General features: G+C 43.5%; 1 protein-coding gene across 2 annotated transcripts in view; it reads left to right on the forward strand.

Annotated features, from left to right (window-relative positions):
- The window catches only part of TWF2 (twinfilin actin binding protein 2), an 80,362-nt gene that overhangs the window by 36,965 nt on the left and 23,576 nt on the right, over positions 1 to 19,821 (forward strand). For both annotated transcript variants that reach the window (XM_061617958.1, XM_061617957.1), the window contains one exon: positions 18,426 to 18,604. In XM_061617958.1, coding sequence (XP_061473942.1) covers positions 18,426 to 18,604 — 179 coding nt within the window. The remainder of the gene's footprint in view (positions 1 to 18,425; positions 18,605 to 19,821) is intronic.

Raw genomic sequence — 19,821 nt, forward strand, 5'->3', positions numbered from 1 at the left:
ATAACTTTTCTCTTTTATACACGGAATTAAGGCGGAAGGAAATCGAAATAGCTTATCTTTGTTTTTATTGCAAAAAGCTGGCCTGGAATTGAGAATTATAAAGATACAAACGGATGAGAGATATCTAATCTGAGGAGAAAAATTTTGATTTATATGAACTTTTGAGTATTATATGTCTGGGACTATTTTTTCTGGTCTACTTCATTTTGACGAATCTGCTTGTTCTTTATGCCACTAACTATTTGGATGCTGTGAACTAAATTTGTTTTGCATTCTTGGACACATAAGAGATAAGGCAGTTTGTGCTGTCTACATTATGATGTCATCAGGTTTGGAATATTAACTCCTTTGTTGCTGGAAAAAGAAATAAATTGCTCTTTGCTTGGGAATAGTGCTATATTGGCAATTGAAGGGGTTTTTTCTTCTTCTTGGTTTTAAAAATGACAATTAAGAAAGTGGCTGAGACCCTGGAAGTAAATATGTTTCAGAAAATAATGGATGAGATTGAAATAACGAAACAAGAACTTAGACATGGCAAACAAGAGATGAAAATTGAATTTGGCAAAATGAAGCAGGAGCTGAAAGAAATAGGGGATTTTATGAGAGAGGAGGTTGATGAGATCAAACATATAACTAGACAAGCAATAGAAGAAGAAAGAAAAATTAAAGGGAAGATGCAAGTCCTGGAGATTGGAACAGATATATCAAATGTGGAACTGGAAAAAGATTTGGAGTTTATGGACCTTAGAGATAAAGATTACTGTTTGGAATTCAGCGTTGTCCCTGAAGAAATTGATGAAGATATCAGAGATAAAGCTATCAATGTTTCGAAAAAATTTCTGGACTGGAATGATGTGATGGAGCTTGAAATAGAGAAAATTTATAGAATTAATTACAGATATGTGACAATGGAAAAACTCTCAAGAGATGTGCTAGTGCATTTTGTAAAAAAGAGGAACAGAGATATGACTTTACAACAACATTTCAGTAACACATTCAGAATTGATGGCAAGGAAATATTTGTGAGGAAGGAAATTCCCATCAGACTCTTATTATATGACTATGACTATGACAGCAAGATTATTATGGATGCAAGGATGGAAGATGGAAGATGGAATTAACACTGATAATGGAAGAATGGCTATTGAAATTACTGGACCTAGCAGACTTGATGAGATGGATTAATTGACATGTTTATTTGGAGAAAAATCAATGGATATATTTCTCAAGTACTGGAAACCTCTCTTTGACTTTTTGCGGAAAGAATAAAGTGATGTTAATGAGATTTGATGATTAATTAAGATAACTACTGGAGGAAAGTGATTTTGTAATATATTAAGAGACAGGTTTGTTATATATTATAGACCTATAACTGATCTGCGACAAATCGGAAGTCAACATTTTTTTTTATTGTATTAGTTATTAATTTGTTTTTGTTTTGTTTTGTTTTTTGAAACTTTGAATAAAAAAATTAATGAAAAAAAGAAAAGAAAATAATAATTCAGTGCCTTAAAAATCCTAATAGACTATCTTGCCAAGAACACCCTGAAGGACTGTACCTGAAAATAGAATCCGCTTTATCTATCCCTGTTCTCTTGCGCTCCTCATCTTAGACTGCTGGGTTACTAGATTGCTGTCATGGAGCCCCAGCAAGGGGATGAACCTGTGAATCACATTAATTGACGCCAGGGCCAGGGCCAGCAGTCAGCCAGGTCAGGCGCTGGCTGCGGTCCTCGGGGCTCACAAGGGCCTGTCACTGGCACAACCTGTTGCCCAGTCACTGCCTTCAAAAACACCTAAGTTTAAAAAAGTCTTTCAAACTGCTGCAGCAGTGCCTGGCCACCTCACCTAGAATGTCTGGCTCTGAGCAGAAGGACCCCTTGATCTTTTTCTCAGAGCCCAGCTCCCAGCTCTGCTGTTACTGGGTCCAGGGAGTGATTAATGCTTCACTGGAGGAGGGGAGGTACCATCTGCCTTGAAGGAGATGGTGGTTCTCTTCCCCTTCTTAAGATTACCTCCCTGGACCCAGAAGTGGTAAACAACTATTACCTAGTGGCAAATACCCCCTTTTGGGGCAAAGTACTAGAGAAAGTGGTAGTGGTCCAGCTCCAAGCATGTTTGGAGGAAACTGATTACTTGGATCTATTCCAGTTGGGCTTCAGGCCTGGCCATGGCACTGAAACTGCCTTGATCACCCTGGCTGATGACATCTGTCAGGAAAGAGATAGGGGGAGTATGACCTTGATTGTTCTCCTTGATCTCTCAGTGGCTTTTGATACTGTTGACCATGGTATCCTTTGGAGCATCTCAGGGAGGTGGGGTTTGGGGACATGGTGCTTCAGTGGTTCTGCTCATATCTCCAGGGCTGCTTCCAAAAAGTAGTTATGGGAGGCTACTGTTTGACACCATGGGAGGTGTCCTGTGGTGTTCTGCAGGGTTACGTCTTGTCCCCCATGTTATTTCACATCCATATAAAGCCGCTGGGAGCTGTCATCAGGAGATTTGGAGTCAGGTGTAATCAATATATGGACGACACCCAACTCTGTCTCGTTGTTCCATCTGAATCAGGAAAGGCAGCTGAGGTGCGAGACCGGTGCTTGGAGGCAGAGGTGAGCTGGATGTGAGCCAACAAATTGAGGCTGAATCCTGAAAAGACAGAGGTATTATGTTTCTAAGGTAGGGAGATAGCCTATTCTGGATGGGGTTGCACTCCCCTGAAAGGAGCAGCTTGGGGGTATTCCTGGATCCAACATTGTCACTGGACGCTCAGGTGACCTCAGTGGCTATGAGTGCCTTTTTTCAGTTCTCTCTGGTTCGCCAGCTTCAGCCCCTTTTGGACAGAGATGATTTGGCCACAGTACTCCATACTCTGGTAACCTCCAGCTGGATTACTGCAATGCACTCTACATGGTGCTGCCCTTGAAGATTACTCAGAAACTTCAGCTGGTCCAAAATGCAGCAGCAAGATTACTGACTAGGTTCCCTTTAGAACTCCTATAACTCCTGTTTTAAAACAACTGCATTGGTTGCCAGTTTGTTTCCGGGCCCAATTTAACATGCCCATGTTAGTGTTTAAAGCCCTAAACATCTTCAGACCCAGATATCTGAAAGTCTGCGTCCTTCCCTACAGAGCCTTTTTGGTGTTGAGATCAGCAGGGGGGTCCTTTTGGTAGTTCTGCCACCCTCAGAAGCTTTGGGGGGGTTGGCCTGGGAGAGGGCATTCTCTGTGGCAGCCCCTAAGTTGTGGACCTACCGCCCCACTGCGACATGTCTGGCAACTTCACTGTACTATTTTTGGCAAATGCTGAAGACACACCTGTTTACCCTGGCCATTGACACCCGAGACGTATATTTTTAGGATCCACCCTATTTTGTGATTTTAGGTTGTTTTAAATTGTTTTGAATGCTATATTTTAAGGTTGTTGTAACCCACTCTGGGACCTCTTGGTGAAGGGCAGGCAGTAAATGTTGTGGTGGCGAAGAATATTAAAAAAAAAAAGATGAGAGAACAGACAGGGAGGAGAAGGAAAAACGATTGGTGGTAGGGAAGGCATTGTCCAGACTGTGTCAAGGCCACCCTTGTGTCTAGTGCTGGTGCAATTTGGTGCTGGGGCTGGCCCTGATTGAAACCTTGGGCATGCTGAGAACACTTACTTTTTAAAGAATTCGTTTGAAACTGTCTGCTTCCCTTTATCCATATATCTTGTTGCACTTGTCAGGTTTTTGCCATGCATGAGTGCAGGATTAATGTTTTTGGTTAATGTGACCTTGATAGATCATTACTTATAATTTCAACACAAAGTAGTGATCTCAAGGGTGACTAAGCAAGGAGCTTATTATAGATCTTGAATGTTGTTTTGCTCTTGACTTTGTAGAGCCCTTTCTGTCACTCAGCTATCCACTGAGGGGTGGGTGATGTCATTGAGGTTGGGGCATGACCAATTATTGATAAGTTGTTTTACCAATTAGCTATTTATCTGAAAAGGTGCTTGTAAGTTTGTGTGTGTGTATTAAAATATCTCTGTGGAAGGCCCTTATTCTGACATAGTGTAACCGCATGCAGTCTCTATGAGATTCTTTCATGAATCCTCAGTCGGTTATGCAGGTTGACGCCTTCCTCTTCTCTCTGGGGAAGGGACATAGCTCAGTGGTAGAGCATCTGCCTTGCATGAAGAAGGTCCCAGGTTCAATCCCCAGCATCTCCAGTTAGGGCTGGGAGAGACTCTTGTCTGAAACCCTGGAGAGCCACTGCTAGTCAGTGCAGACAACACTGAGCTAGATGGACCAAATGATCTGACTCAGTAAATGGCATGTTCCTATGTTCCAGTCTCTTTTGAGGTTCAGTGAAATGTAGTGATATGGCATTGCAGCTTGTGTCCTTGATTAAGCCTCATTAAGTTTAATTAAACTTTATTTCTTATGACATGGGTTTTGTGCGGTGTTCACAGATGAGCACATTGTTATATATTTTCTTCTGCTTGATTAAAAAATATTACAAAGCTCCTCTTCTTGTGTGTATTTGGTTACTTTGACCATTCATTCATTGGCAATCACTCGTGGCAGAGTAAGATTGTCTTCCAAGGTAAGGTCTTTAACAGTGGGTCCATAAGTGACTGTGGAGGCCAATTCTGGATCCCCACAGCCTCCCACAGTGAGGACATAGGTTTCCAGATGGAAGATGGTTGCGATGAGGATTTGCTTGACATGCCTTCCGCTTAGCTTGTTTGTCCTGTTCACCCTGTATTCATGCTTCTTTGAAGTCCATAGCACCTTTGATAATAGCCGACCTCCATTTGGGACGTTCATGGGCCAAGACTTCCCAGTTCTGGATGCTCATGTTACATTTTTTAGATTTGCTTTAAGAACATCTTTAAACCTTTTTTGCTGTCCACCAATATTCCGTTTTCCATCCTTAAGTTGGGAGTAAAGTAGCTGCTTTGGAAGACGATGATCAGGCATTTGAACATGGCCAGTCCAGCGAAGTCCACTTTGACCAGTGCCTATAATAATCAGTATTAAAGGTGTAACTGAACAGGTCAAACCCAAATATCTGAATGGGTTATAGTTCCCAGCTGTAAAATTAGAATGATGATATGACATATCACTTTTCCTGGTATGAGAAGAGCCTGAATTGTGCAGTAGCAGAAGCACATAAATCCAGTGAGTTTTTTTTAAAACCTGTCATGATGATGTCTCCCATAGAAACCCTTCAAGACAACAGGGAGATTTAAACACTTGGGGGAAAATGTTGTGCCCATGTGGTCTATCATCTATACCAGGGATGAGGAACCTGTGACCCTCCAGATGTTGTTAGACTCTGACTCCCATCAACCCCAGCCAGTATGGCCAATGGTCAGGAATGGTAGGAGCTGTAGTCCAGCAACACATGGAGGGCTGCAGGTTTCTCATTCCTGACCTTTACACTTCTTTGCTTTGCTTGTGATAGAAAGGGTGCTTCTTGTAGGATTTCAAGGGTCTGATAAATTTCAGTCACCCAGCATAGAAACAAGTTTCCCCTACATGTTGAGACATACTACCTGTCGTTGGCTAGAGGGAGGTGGATTTTTGCTGATTCCTGTGCTTCCTCGCGGTGAATTTTCCCATAGCCATTAAATATGAATTTTAGTCATTCTTCCACTAATCTCAAACCAGGCAGCCATTGGGGGGGGGGCTCTGGCCCAAAGGATGCTCTGCGGCAGCTGGTCCTTCCCTTCAGCTCTCACTTGTGCCATGGTTTGGAGATGGCGAAAAACAGCAGAAATGAGAGGAATCTCCTGTGTTCTCCCAAGTCCCCTGCATTTGCAAGAGGGCTCAAGGGAGATAGATGGGAGGTTTTTTGTTTGCGCTGAGTTTTGGATAAGGTAAGGAACAGCAAGTGTTTCTCTGGTATTTGTTGCTTTCTCTACCCCAGTATGAATTACAGAAATGCCTGCCTTTCCTCTAGACGCCCTCACGTACCAGAGGGCTTGGGATGGAGGATGGCTGCGGCAGGTACAACTAGAATCTGGCCAGCAAACCAAGCAGGTGTTTTTGGACGATTGCTCTTGAGGGAAAATGGCATATTTCTGACCATCTGCTCTTTTCCCCCCGACATTGTCCCACTGTTTTCTGCAGACATGCTAACTGGGGTATTCCTTGAAGATCTCATATAGTATAGTGTGTGCACCGCCCTATCGTGCGGCCTAAAGCTAATTTTTCCTCCCACATAAATAGACAACTTAATGTGACCCAAGTGCTGTTTACATACATTTGTGTATCAATATGCACTGCCCATACAATGTCCATCCCCCCCTTTGCAGCTGATAAATATGTGTGTGTGCACGCACAGACCAGAGTTTGCAATAACAATTATATATGAATGGATGGGAGAGGCAGCATGTAAGCCTAAAACTTGCTCTTGCATCCTGATGCATATAGAACAGGCATGCCAGAGCCACATGATTGTAGTTGGCATAAGTGATGCTTGGTAGTTCAAATCCTTTTTTTTCTTATAGCAGTTCCATGACTGGATCATCAGGACTTTCCCACTGCCATAGCACTCAACAACACGTGTTGATTTCTAAACTCCATGCTTTTGAAAATTAATCTCTTAACTTCCCTTTGAGCCGCAAGGTCAGGGTGTGTCCAGTGTAGCTTCTAGCACAGTTACAAAGCTTGCCTGCGGCTTGTAGATTGGGAGGGCTCCGGTGCCAAATTGAGAAATAAGTTTGTGTACCTCTGTAAGAGAAAATGACTCACAAAGGCTTATATTGGTTCCAGTGGAAAGCTAGCTTTGAACTTAAATCTAGTTTTCTGTCCTGCAGTCTTTTGTGTCTTTATCAAAACCCTAAAAAGTATAATTTAGAAGCAGGGAGGGGATAGGGAATGATGACAGTACTAGAGTGTCAAGTTAAGCGCTGGGCGATAAGGCAGAAGTTTGATTGTGAAAGAGGCATGCCATATGGCTAGAAAAACACCAATGTGGGTTGCGGCTGTAAAAGCCAAAACTTCAGAGAGATTAGAAGTTTTAGAAAAATCCAAGAGACTCAGAACTCTGCAGAAACAACCCCCCCCCATGAGCTAATGCAGTGATACTTTTTTAAAAAAACACACTGTTTGTGGTTTTTGTAGGTGCCTAACAACTGGATGTTGACAGGCTCTTTATCCTGATCTGCACAGTCACTTGCTGCTTTGCTGAAGCACACCTAATGTGCAAGCATTCAAGAAAGGCTCAGCAAATCTGGCTTTACAGTACAGTGGCTTCGGTGTTGTTTTGTGTTTCCGTTTTGATCTGATTAACTGAGAAAACCATCTCTCCACATTCCAAAGTCTATACAGGAAGTAAGAGTTCTTTTTGGTTTAGTCTGTCAATTTTTTTTTCTTTCTTCTGCAAAATTTAAGAGCAGTGAGTAGCTTAAGTTCAGCTTAATAAACAGAGGTAATAAACAGAGCAGACTTTTGTTGACAGTACATAAGAAAAGCCCTCTAGTCAGATCAGGCCATCTAGTCCAGCATCCTGTTCTCACAGTGGCCAACCAGATGCCTAGGGGAAGCCTGCAAACAGTGCCTGATTGCATTATGGCTAGTAGCCATTGATCTATCCTCCATGGATTTGTCTAATCCTTTTTTAAAGCCATCCCACTTGGTGGCCATCACTGCTTCTTGTGGGAGTGAATTCCATAGGTTCACTATGCACTGTGTGAAGAAGTAAATCCTTTTGTCTATCCTGAAACTTCCAGCATTCATCTTCATTGGGTGTCCAGGAGTTCTAGTATTATGAGACAGGAAGAAAAACTTCTTCTCCACACCCGGCATTATTTTATACTCCTCTGTCCTATCTCCCTTACTCATCCTTTTTCTAAACTAAAAAGCCTCAAATGTTTTAACCTTCCTTATGGGGGAGTTGCTCCGACCTTTTGATAATTTTGGTTGTCCTTTTCTGAACCTTTTCCAACTCTACAATGCCTTTTGAGGTGAGATGACCAGAACTGTGGGTGTGGTTTTAGTTGATTCCTTTGTGTATCTGTATCTTGTGGCCAACCTGAATGTAATGTGCATGACAAAATCTAAAGATGCTTGCTCTTTGGGATATGTGTTGAAAAGTAGTGGAAAGAAGTTTCTGATGGTCTCTGGGCTAGCTGGGATGTAGCCAACTGCAGGTCTAGATATTTCCAGTCAGATTATGAAATAGGCCCAATAGTCACTTTCTTCTGTGTTTGCTAGATTTTTGGTAAATTCTGCATTCACTCCAGACAAATGCGCGATGATGATGATGCGAATTGTGAGATATATCTTTTTTAAACCCACTGTTTTACCATATACAATAGAGCAGGGGTTGCCAATATAGTTCCCCCACAGATATCACTGGATGACAGCTCACCTCATCCATGACTGGCCATGCTAACTGGGGCTGCTGGTGGGAATTGGAGTCCAACAGCATCCGGAGGCCACCATGTTGGCTATCCCTGCAGTAGGACTTTATCTGCTTTCTAGTGCCACTTGGAGGAGCTGTGGGAAATATAATCCCCTGGATTGACAACTGGGAGCTGATAACTAGAGCTGGGGCATTGCATTCAAGCCCTTGAAACAGTTTTCTGCTGCTCTCAGAGGTGCCATGATTGGCCTAGTTATTATCCTGAACCATGTTATCCCGTTTAGCAGTTTGGCCAGTAGTAATGAATGGGAGTCTAGATCAGATGGACAAGTAATTCACAGGAGGGACAGTGTCAGTGGTTGAGTGTGAGTTGTTGCGTTGTCTTGTGCAAGGAACTATCCCAAGAATAAAGAAGATTAAACAGAGACAAAATTATGATTTCCACCTTGGTTGACCTGAACTGTTGCCAGAAAATAGCTAAATCTCTGGGAGTAGACTTGAATATCTTGCATGGCTGAAGGGTTCGAGGATGGGGCCCTTCAGTGGACCTGTAGGGTTTTGGATACAGCAAATCCAAAGTTGCTGGCACTTCACACTTCATCCCCCCCCCAAAAAAATCCACTTTTACAGTTACTGCTGTTAGAAGTGACCACTGGAGGTATCTGTCTGCCCTCCTAAGTGCAGCTGCAGTCTCCGCTGTGGCAAAGCCTGCCCTCCACCCTGTTGGTTCTTCCACACCCCTCTCCCCCTTTTTAGTCTACAAATTATTAACGTTGTCATGTATGGGGATGCTGAGTAGCATGCCCTAGCCATGTTTTGAAACAGAAAGGCACAAATAGGTTGGCCTTCTTCCTTTAATTTGTTCATTTCTGTTGGCCAGTCTAGTGAGAGTTCGGCGATAAAGATAAAGTCTCTTCCCCAACCTCTTCTTGCTCCAACTTCTTTGAGTCCCAGCCAACGTGACCAGTGGTCAGCAGGGATTGGAGTGCAGTGGTAGTCCACCAGCATCTGGAGAGCAGCAGGTTGGAGAAGAGGCTGATAAGCTGCCCTGTAGATACTTGACTAATGCCCTGTAGATACTTGACTAAGCTGTCAGCCACAAACAGGATGAAATGGCCATTGAAACCATGGATAGGTTAATTCCTACAGTGCAGAGTTCTGATTGCTGCAGCGAGCAGTTGGGTGGATCTTAGTAATAACATTTTTAGTGATGGGAAAGACCAAACACTTTGAGTATTTTGAGTTTTATATATGAGCATTTTCAAATTCTTCTCCCAAGGTAATCCATTTCTGTTTTGGGAAAAGCTGGATGATGCTGCCTGTGTAATTTAAGCAGAGTCCCAGGTGTTTGCTTTTAATTTCGTGTAATTTATTTACCTTTGCTAGAAGCAAATGCTCTGTGAGGAAGGATGTAGGGCCATCCACTGGCGAGTTTACTCGTCCACCCCTCTGGCTTCTGAGACTCACAGGCATTGCCCAAACATTTTGAAAAAAATATATTTATGGCAGTAAATCGTTAGAAGCTTGCTTTTTCTTTTAAGCTGAAAGTGATGAAGCTGGATTCTGTACCCAGTGCCTGTGTGTGTGTTTCTGGGCTTGCACCGATGTGCACAGTACACACTACTCTGATTATAGTGTTTGATTCCTTTAAGGGAGGAACCAAAGCTCAATGGTAGAACACATGGTTTGCATGCAGAAGGTCCCAGGTTCAATCCTAGGCACCTTCTGTTAAAAAGGACCCCTAGGTAGCAGATAATGGGAAAGACTTTCTGCCTGAGACTTTGCAGAGCTTCTGCTATCAGAGTAGGCAAACTACTAGGCTAGATGACTTGATGGTGTGACTCGCTATAAGGCAGCTTAACAGTGTGTGAAAGAGACTTGTTTTCATGATTTTACTAATGACATGTGATAGTCAAAAAGATTTCACTGCAAGCATCAAAGATTCCTCTGGAAAGCAGCGACTGCCGGCTTTAGATGAAATAATATATTGTCAACAGGGTAGAACTTTGTGGAATGGGAATTTGTAGGAGGGCGTGTGCAGAATGAAAGAGGTCAGCAAGCAGCTTTATGGCATGCTCACAGTTATAACATAACTGAACAGGTGAAAAAAAGCCACAAGTGTTAGCTATTAGAGTTGCATTGTTTGCTTGTGATGTATTGTGTTTTTGCTGTTCCCAGAGAGTGAGAGAGACAATTCAGTGTTTGTTTGAAGAATCCTGAAAGTGTATTGCCTGCCCTCTCCTCTTCAAGTTGCCTGACAACCAAGTAAATAATAGTTTACAGAACTCAGTTTCCTGTTCACAACCCTGCTGTTAGGAGTCTGGTTCAGCTTCAAGTTTAGTAGAGGTGAAGTGAACTTGTACAAAGTGGACCAAAAGGGGTAGGTCAAAATTAGAACTGTGTGGAAAATGCTGTAATTTTACAGGCAGAGATCGAGCATTTATTTGGAGAACTTTCCTTGTCTGTACACATGTGTATGAAGCAGGCATGCGCCACCTCCAGACACTCAAAATCATGGTGAGCATGCACCCAGGAGATACAGTTGGCTACTATCTCCCTGGTTCACCTGCCCACTGCATATTAGGAGTCTTTCTGTCACAGCTTATGCATGTAGGGGACAAGCAGCAGCTTTCACATGTAGCATGCAGTGGCTGTAGAGACTGACGTAAGGCCTGGTCAGTGTAATGAGAAGCAGGATGAAAAATAGAGGGAGGATATGCCTGTAAATCCAGCACAGATGCCAGAATTGTTACCAGTACATAGGCTGCAATCCTAACCCCACTTACCTGAGAGAAACTCCCACTGAATTCAATAGGTCTAACTCTTGAGGCATTGTTACCTAGGTGACTGGGAATGCTTTGTACTCCTTCTGTTTAGTTGGCTGAGTCATTTTGTCTGAATGGCAAAACACACACACACTAAAAAAATGAAACCCTCAGTTGTGTAGAGTTCCCTTTGCGTTTCCTGGTAGATGAACAACTGTATGCCTCGACTATGCACTTACATCAAGTACAAGTTACCCCAGCCGAGCACTTTTAACTGATGCATGTCATTAAATATTATTATCCTACAGTGTCCTGTCCTTATGTTCCTGTTCTCCTGTCACTTCTCAGAGAGTATAAATTTTCTTTCTTTCGAGAGGATATGTCTCAGCAGGCACCATCTTAGATTAGGCACCATCTTCTCTGTGTTCAAGAGAAAGAGAAGTGCCTCTTACAAACATAGGAAGCTGCCATACTGAGTCAGGCCATATCTAACTTAATACTGTTGACACTGACTGGTAGCAGTTCTCCAAGATTTTAAGCAAGAGTCTTTCCCAGCCCTCCCTGGAGGTGCCAGGGAATTGAACCTGAGACCATCTGTATGCAAAGCAGATGCTGTACAGTACCACCAAGCAATTTCTAAGATGGTGGCTGCTTCTGCAGTTTTAAAATTACTTTTTTGAAAAATGTGTGGCCCATTCTTACCGGGGGCACCTTTTTTTGTCAGTCAAATTAATGTAATTAATTACCCAATTGAACATTACAGCCCTAGAGTTGTATCATAAAGGTGGGGAACTAAATCTCAGAAATTCCCTCAGCCCCTGAGGTCGACTTTGACAGATGGTCAGGACCACCCACCTATGAATCACCTATTGTCATAATAACATCAGGTGACTGACACCTGTCAAATTCAAAGGAGGTTACAGCAACCTCCTTTGGAGATGTGCTTTCAGCACCAATCCAAACTACTTCCTCCAAACATAACAATTGAGCCCCCTCAGGAGGGTCCCTGTATCAGTCAGTTGTGTCATCCAATCTCATTGGGGCTCCCTGTCCATGCTGAGTGACACTCAGGAGACCCCTCATTCAAAGTGAATGAAGTCCAGATTGCATCATCTAGCTTTAGTGACCAGGTCACCACCAGTTGCTACCCTCCTTGGGTTTAGCAACAAGGATGGCATTTGTTTTGGAATGTAATGTGTTTGAGCGTGAGGAAGATCAGTTTTGTGGTGTGTGACTCAGATGGCCAGATGAGACATGTAGCTGAGCCACACCGATCACTTGGTATGGCCTTCCTGGACTATACTATTACAGACTACAGATTGGTGATGGGAATTCCATGTTGGAATGCTCTCGCCTATCAAAAAGCTCCCTGTAAGTAGAAAACTATTGAACTGTGTGGAAAGGCTAGACTGGAATCCTTCTCTAGCAATGACTTTTTGATGTAGGCACAGGCGGGGCACCTTTCTCAGCACAACAGCCACATTCCCTTGTGGGGAGCCTTCCAGGGGCAATGGATGTGACTCTTACCTTTGTATAGTAGGCTACACTCCAGCCACACAAAAGCAAAGGTTTCTATGCATCCAGGCAAGCAAGAGACATTGCCACAGTTCAAAAGCACATGGAGCAGGGTGGGCAAGGGGTGTGGTCTGGGTAAGAGGCGTAGGCAGAATTCCAAGGGCTGGACAGAGAAGCCTGGGGGGCTGTGCTTGGTTCCTGGACCTGAGGCTTCCCACTACTGGACATGAGGAGCATTTAGTGATGTGATCTGCCACCTGTAGTCCAAAGTGGTATAGTCCTAGGTCAGCCTTTCCCAACTAGAGGGCCACCAGATGTTGTTGGACCACAACTCCCATCAGCCTCAGCCAGCATTGCCAATAGTCAGGAAAGATGAGAATTGTGGTCCAACAACATCTGGTGGCCCACTAGTTGGGAAAGGCTGTTCTAGGTCATCTGTAGTACATGATATTTCTGAATAGGTCTTTGCTTCTCCCTGTGGCACCATTTCTAACTTGAGTGGGCAGCTCCTGATTTGTATTTTATCTGCAGTGCATATGATTTACATAATACTAAATAGAGATCTATTTAGAAATCTACATACCTGAATAATTAGGGGGGGAAAGAATGAGAGGCACTAATAATGGAGGAGGATAGGTGAGGCCATGACTGGTAAGTCTTCTATCCAAGCTAATGGTGGAAAGATTTATAGGTCTTTAATAAGGTTCAACCTGTAATGCTCTGCTTCTAGAGTTTCTTTCACAAAATTAGTCCAAAGGATGATGGGATATATGGTATTCATTGGAGGTCCTGTTGCCTCCTAACAGAAAACTTGTTGGGCTGGATGCACCCCAAGGTAGAATTTTCATGTATTTCATTAATAATTTCACCTTTTCCTGTCTCTAGTAACTGTATATATCACTTTCCCTTTCAGGAACTTGGCCAATCGTATTACATGCTGGCCATGCTGGTTTGCATTGCTGCTTCTCTGTGGGATTGAGGGATGTAACAAACATGTCAGAACACAAAAATGTAGGAGCATATGACTCCTACTTTTTTTAAAAAAAAATTGAACCATGAAATTGTGGGGGGTGGGTGGGGGGAGTTGTGCTATCATTGCTGGGGAGGTCAAATTGGTTTCCATCTTTGAACTGCACGATTTACCCACTTTTTCAATCAATCTATTTTTAAGCAACAGAATGAAAGTAAACTCTCAAATGGCTAAATCCACGGCTTCCTGTACAAGCAAAAATTGGCTAAGATGGCATAAGCAACGATAAATGAAGGGGCAGGAAATTGCTACCAGTTGAGGCCATGTTTTGCATCCTAAAGGGAAGTAGATGTTTCCGGAGCTGTTTTAAGTAGCCTGAGTATCTTACATTGACACACGCATTCCTAATTTCTCTGTTTCCCAACTCCATCCTCTTAGAGTTGTGGCTGACCTAAAACTACAGGGGGTAGATTTACACAAACAGAATGGTAGTGAAGATTTAGCTATGAGATAAGGAGGCAGTAGGCCCGGGTGACTCTAGACCAGGGATGGAAAACCTGCGGTCCTTAGAAGTTGCTGGACTCCCATCAGCCCCAGCCAGCATAGCAATTGATCAGGAATGATTAGAGTTGTAGTCCAGCAACATCTTGAGGGCCACAGGTTCCTCATTCCTGCTCTAGACCTTTCAGAATAGCCAGGAGTCAACCATGTTAGATACATCAAATCAGGGGTAGCTAATCTGTTGTTGCTGGGCTACAGTTCCCATCATCTCAGAGCATTGGCCATGCTGGCTGCAGCTGATGAGAGTTTGAGTCCGGCAACACCTGGAGGGCCCGTAGTTAGCCATCTCTGTGTTAAAACAGAAATGTGTGGCTGTGCATTGTAGGGTTGAGTTCTTGCAAAGGGCCTTGACCTCCTTGGCTCATTTTCTGTTTTTGTTTATCATGAGTAAATCAAAGAGTGAGCTAGTGTGGGCACTCGAGGATTCCCTAGAAACTTAGCCCATTCTCGTCTTCTTAGAAAACAAGTCTGCAGGACAAACAAAACAAATGATGCAACAGGCAGATATCCTTTACTCCATTGAGCAATAGCCAAGCAGTTCCTATCAGCAGATGCTGGAGTGCTTTCATATTTGTTGCCTGCCTCAGTAGCTCTGATGATGATGAATTACCCGCCTTTCACCCAAAGGTCCCAGGGTGGGTTACATCAGCTTTAAAACACATAATTAAAAACAGTTAAAAACTAAGCTAAACAATATCACAGAAAATACAGTGGGTCCTAAAAATATACATCCAAGGTGTCAAAGGCCAGGGTAAAGAGGTGCATCTGCAGCATTTGCCGAAAGTTGTACAATGAAGTTGCCAGACACACCTCAGTGGAGAGGGATTTCCACAGCTTAGAGGCTGCAACAGAGAATGCCCTCTCCTGGGCCACCACAACAACTGAGCTTCCGAGGGTGGTAGAACTACCAAAAGGGCCCCCTCTGCTGGTCTGTAGGGAAAGGAGAGGGTCTGTAGGGAAGGAGGCAGTCTTTCAGATATTTGGGGCCTAAGTCGTTTAGGGCTTTAAACATTAATGGGAGCACCTTGAATTGGGCCCGGAAACAAACTGGCCACCAACTACAGGCTGATAGGTGCATTCGCAAATATCACATAGTAGTACATCCCCATTAGCTCTAGCTCAACCTTCTCCAACCCAAGCAGAAAGTTGTTTTTTTCAACATAAAAACATATGAAGCTGCCTCATATTGGATCCAACTGTTTGGTCCATCTACTGGATGGTCTATTCTTATTGAAAATTTCTGACTGAAAATTCTCCAAGATCTTGGCAGAAGTGTTTCCCCTATTCTGTGCTTTTAACTGGATAATTTGAATTTGAATCTGAGACTTTCTGCATGCAGCAAAGCAGGTTATGACTCTGAGTAATAGTGTTACCTCTGTCAGTGGCAAGGCCATTATGTAGGGCTTCTTTACATAGGAGCTGGTTTCATTTTGAAACCTATAGAATGACCAGATTATTATTGTAGCCATATGTCCTTTTGTATTTAGAAAAGGATTGTCCAAAACGTTAACAGCTGTGTGAGACTAATGAAATCCACTGGATTCCTGAATGACCTGGGGGAGTTCCCAGTAGATAGAGCAGGTGACCTTGTTGAAGCCCTTGTCACGCTGTGGAACAGTGAGGCGTGTCAGGCTCTTGACACAGTTGCTCCCAAGCACCCTGTCTGGCATTGTGGAGCCCAGTTTTCAGCTTAGTACACCAGTGAGCTCAGGGCAATGAAACAGGCTGGACAACAGCTAGAGCGCAAGTGTCGAAAGACATGCTGTGAGGCTCATTGGGCACAAGTAAAACATCATAACCGTGCCTACTGTGTGGTGGTGAGGGCGGCGAAGAAGGCCCACTTCTCTGCCTCCATCACATCAAGTAGCTGTCCAGTGGAGCTGTTCCGTATTGTCAGGGGTCTGTTGACAGCAACTCGAGGAAATGGAGTTTTAGACCCTTCGGAGGCCCACTGCGAATTGTTTGCAAGGCACTGTGAGGGTAAAGTTGCTCGCCTCTGTAGCAGTCTTGATCCCCCATCCACATCTACTGTAGTCCCCAATGAGGTGTCCAGCGCAATGTCTGCTGCAATTTCTTGGGAACGGTTTCAGTTGATGCGGCCTGATGACGTAGACAAGGTGCTTGCGATGATGCGGCCAGCAACGTGTCCTCTGGACCCTTGCCCTTCTTGGCTTATTAAAGCTTGCCGAAGGGGTTTAACCGAGTGATCCAGGGTGTGGTCAACGCATCATTGTGGGAGGGAGTGGTTCTAGCCACCCTGAAAGAGGCGGCGATCTGACTGCTGAAAAAGCCCACCCTGGACCCATTGGTCTGCGACAATTATCGACCGGTCGCAAATAGCCCCTTCTTAGGGAAGGTGATTGAAATGGTTTTGGCATAGCAATTGCAAGTACTCTTGGATGAAACAGATTATCTTGACCCATTCCAGTCTGGGTTTAGGCCTGGTTATGGGACTGAATCGGCCTTGGTCACCCTGATGGATGACCTTTATCAGGAGAAGGACAGGGGGAGTGCAACCCTGTTACTCTTACTTGATCTCTCAGCGGCTTTTAATACCATTGACCACGGTATCCTTCTGGGCCAACTTGGTGAGCTGGGTATTGGAGGCACTGTTTTACAGTGGTTCCCATCCTATCTCCAAGTTCGTTTTCAGAGAATAGCATTGGGTGATTGTCTTTCTGCCTCTTGGCAGTTGTGCTATGGGGTGCCGCAGGGTACCATCTTGTCCCCCATGCTGTTTAACATCTATATGAAGCCCTTGGGAGTGGTCATCAGGAGATATGGGGTGAGGCGTCATCAGTATGCTGACAATACCCAGCTCTATTTCTCTGTAACATCTGAATTGGGAGAGACCATGCAAGCCATTGACTGGTGACTGGACTCGGTGGTGGGCTGGATGAGGCCAGTAAACTGAATCTGAATCCTAGCAAGATGGAGGCACTGTGGGTTGGTGGTTCCCGAGTTCAGATAATTGGTCAGTTGCCTGCTTTGGATGGGGTCGTACTCCCTCTGAAAGAGCAGGTCCATAGTCCTGGGGTTCTCCTGGATCCATCTTTGTTGCTAGAGGCCCAGGTGACCTCAGTGGCTAGGAGTGTCTTTTACCAGCTTCATCTGGTAAGATAGCTGTTGCCGTTTCAGGACTCGGATAGCCTGACCACTGTTGTCCACACACTGGTAACCTCCAGGCTGGATTACTGTAATGCGCTGTATGTTGGGCTGCCCTTGAGGTTGGTCCAGAAGCTGTAGCTGGTGCAAAATGCGGCGGCGAGACTGCTCTTTGCATGTATCTGCAGACTGCTGTCTGCATGTATTGCCAACATGTCACCACGCTGCTGAAAGAATTGCACTGGCTGCCCATTTGCTACCAGGCCAAGTTCAAGATTCTAGTTTTGGTGTTCAAAGCTCTATACAGCTTGAGACCAAGATACCTGAAAGACCGTCTTATCCCTTATATACCCAGTTGATCACTGCACTCTGCAGGTGAGGGCTTCCTGCAGATACCATCTTACCAGGAGGTCCGTTCTGCACAACAGGAAACGGACCTTTAGCGTAGCGGCACCTACCCTGTGGAATTCCCTCCCCTTAAATATTAGACAGGCGCCATCTCTGTTATCTTTTCAGCGCCTATTGAAGACCTTCCTCTTTCAATAAGTCTTTTAAGTTGAGACCTATCCCAGTCTGCGTCTGTTTTGGAATTGCTTTTTAGTATGTTTTTAAACCTTAAAAGAACACAATATGTTTTTGACCTTTTTTTTTTTTAAGATGTCTTCAAAGCTTTTAAAAAAATGTTTTTAAAGATGTTTTGTTTTAATGTATTTTGAAGTCTGTTTTTATGATGTTTCAAAGTGTTTTTAGCACTTCTGTTTGCCGCCCTAGGCTCCTGCTGGGAGGAAGGGCAGGATATAAATCAAATAATAAATAAAAATAATAAACATAATGAATGTTCCAACACAGGCTTGAGGAAGAAACATCAGCAATGATGGCTCTTATTTCTGAAACTAGCCTTGATACAATTGCATGTCAGTTTTGGGGAGGAGGAAGGCACCTGTTCCTTGTACTTCTTTCATTTCATGTTCTCTGTAACTATATGCTATCCAGTTAAGAGAGACCTGGAAAATCATTAAATGGTCTGTTAATGGCAGTTTTCAAGTGGTCCGTGGGGGGAAAGGTTTGGAAACCACTTGATCAATGTATGCTAAATGTGACATCTTTTGCTCACTGTTTTTTTTCCTCCTCCCCCCCCCTTCCTCCTGGATTTCAGAGCAGTTGGTGCTTGGAGCCTACAAAGAACTCTCTCGGCGTTGGGATAAGGACTATGACTCTTTTGTCCTGCCACTGCTGGATGAACTTCAGCCGTGTTACATTCTCTACCGCCTGGACACCCAAAACGCGCAGGGCTATGAGTGGCTATTCATCTCCTGGTCTCCTGACAACTCACCTGTAAGCCTTTGATTTATTTCTGTTAAATGAAACACTGCTTGAGTTTCTTCTAAGATTCATAACTGACTGGCATATGTAGCTAGTTCGTGCAGCAGATTGTGGCTGAAAAGGTATATTAAATGGTTCTCTGTAAAGCATCTGTTGTTCAAGTTGCTGTATCCAAGTTTCCAGGCTTAAGGAACAATGTTCTTGAGGAGGATTTGTAATGCATAACAGCTTTTCATCTAGATGTATCCTCTGGTGTTGTGGAAATGCTGTGATGGTATTAAATGCAACAAGTCATAATTTTTAAGTTTCTTTGTGAGAAATAACGAGGTTCAAAGTGAAAAATACATGTCACGTACAACTACTAGCATCAAATATTTCTTTAATGGCCAGAATATTTATTTAATAACCAGAAGAAATTTGACCACCACACAGAGTTATGAGGTCTTTGGCTTTGTTCCAAAAAACTAAAGACTAACAAATGTATTATGGCATGAGCGTTTGTAACTAAGAGACTACTTTGCCTAGGATCATAAATATTCTCATGGTTGGGACCTTTTGTCTGTTTCATGTGGAGGATGCAGATTCTAATTATTTTTTCACCGTGTTTAAACATTCATTCAAAACAGACTTTAAAGAGCAACCTAATGAACCATCAGCCTGATTTACTTACACACACTCACTAACCTCAGGGACTTTATATATGATGGCACAACATGAAGCATTATTTCTGTGAACAAGGGTAAATGCTGAGGGTTGTATCTACTGCCATTTACACAATCCTGCATTTCCGCAGATTTCTCTTGTGAGCTATTCAGCAAGAATCTTGCAGAACTCGCTCCTAGAATCTCTGTGCATGTTAGACTATCATGCCATCTGGAGGCCAACTGAGGCAATTTTTAATGGCTGTAGTTTTGTGAGCAATGCTTACATTTTTATGTTTGCTTTTAACCAGAATACCCCAGGTTCCTTTAAAAGACTGTAAGCTAAATCAGTTGAAGCATCCATTATTTATCCATTCATTTGTTTATTGAATGCGTTTCTATCCTACCCTTCATCAGAAAGTGATTGCAGGGCAGGTTAATCAAATGTGGGGAAGACAAGTTATATTTGCATATCTGGATCTATAATGGAATGTAGAACCTATGATGGCTAGAATATAGAAGGCTTGGGTGGAGATTGCTATTGCCAGAATTCTGACTGTGGTTAGTTGGCCCCAGTTAGTTTCCACA

The sequence above is a fragment of the Rhineura floridana genome, chromosome 3, assembly GCF_030035675.1.
Source record: "Rhineura floridana isolate rRhiFlo1 chromosome 3, rRhiFlo1.hap2, whole genome shotgun sequence".
Classification (NCBI taxonomy): domain Eukaryota; kingdom Metazoa; phylum Chordata; class Lepidosauria; order Squamata; family Rhineuridae; genus Rhineura; species Rhineura floridana.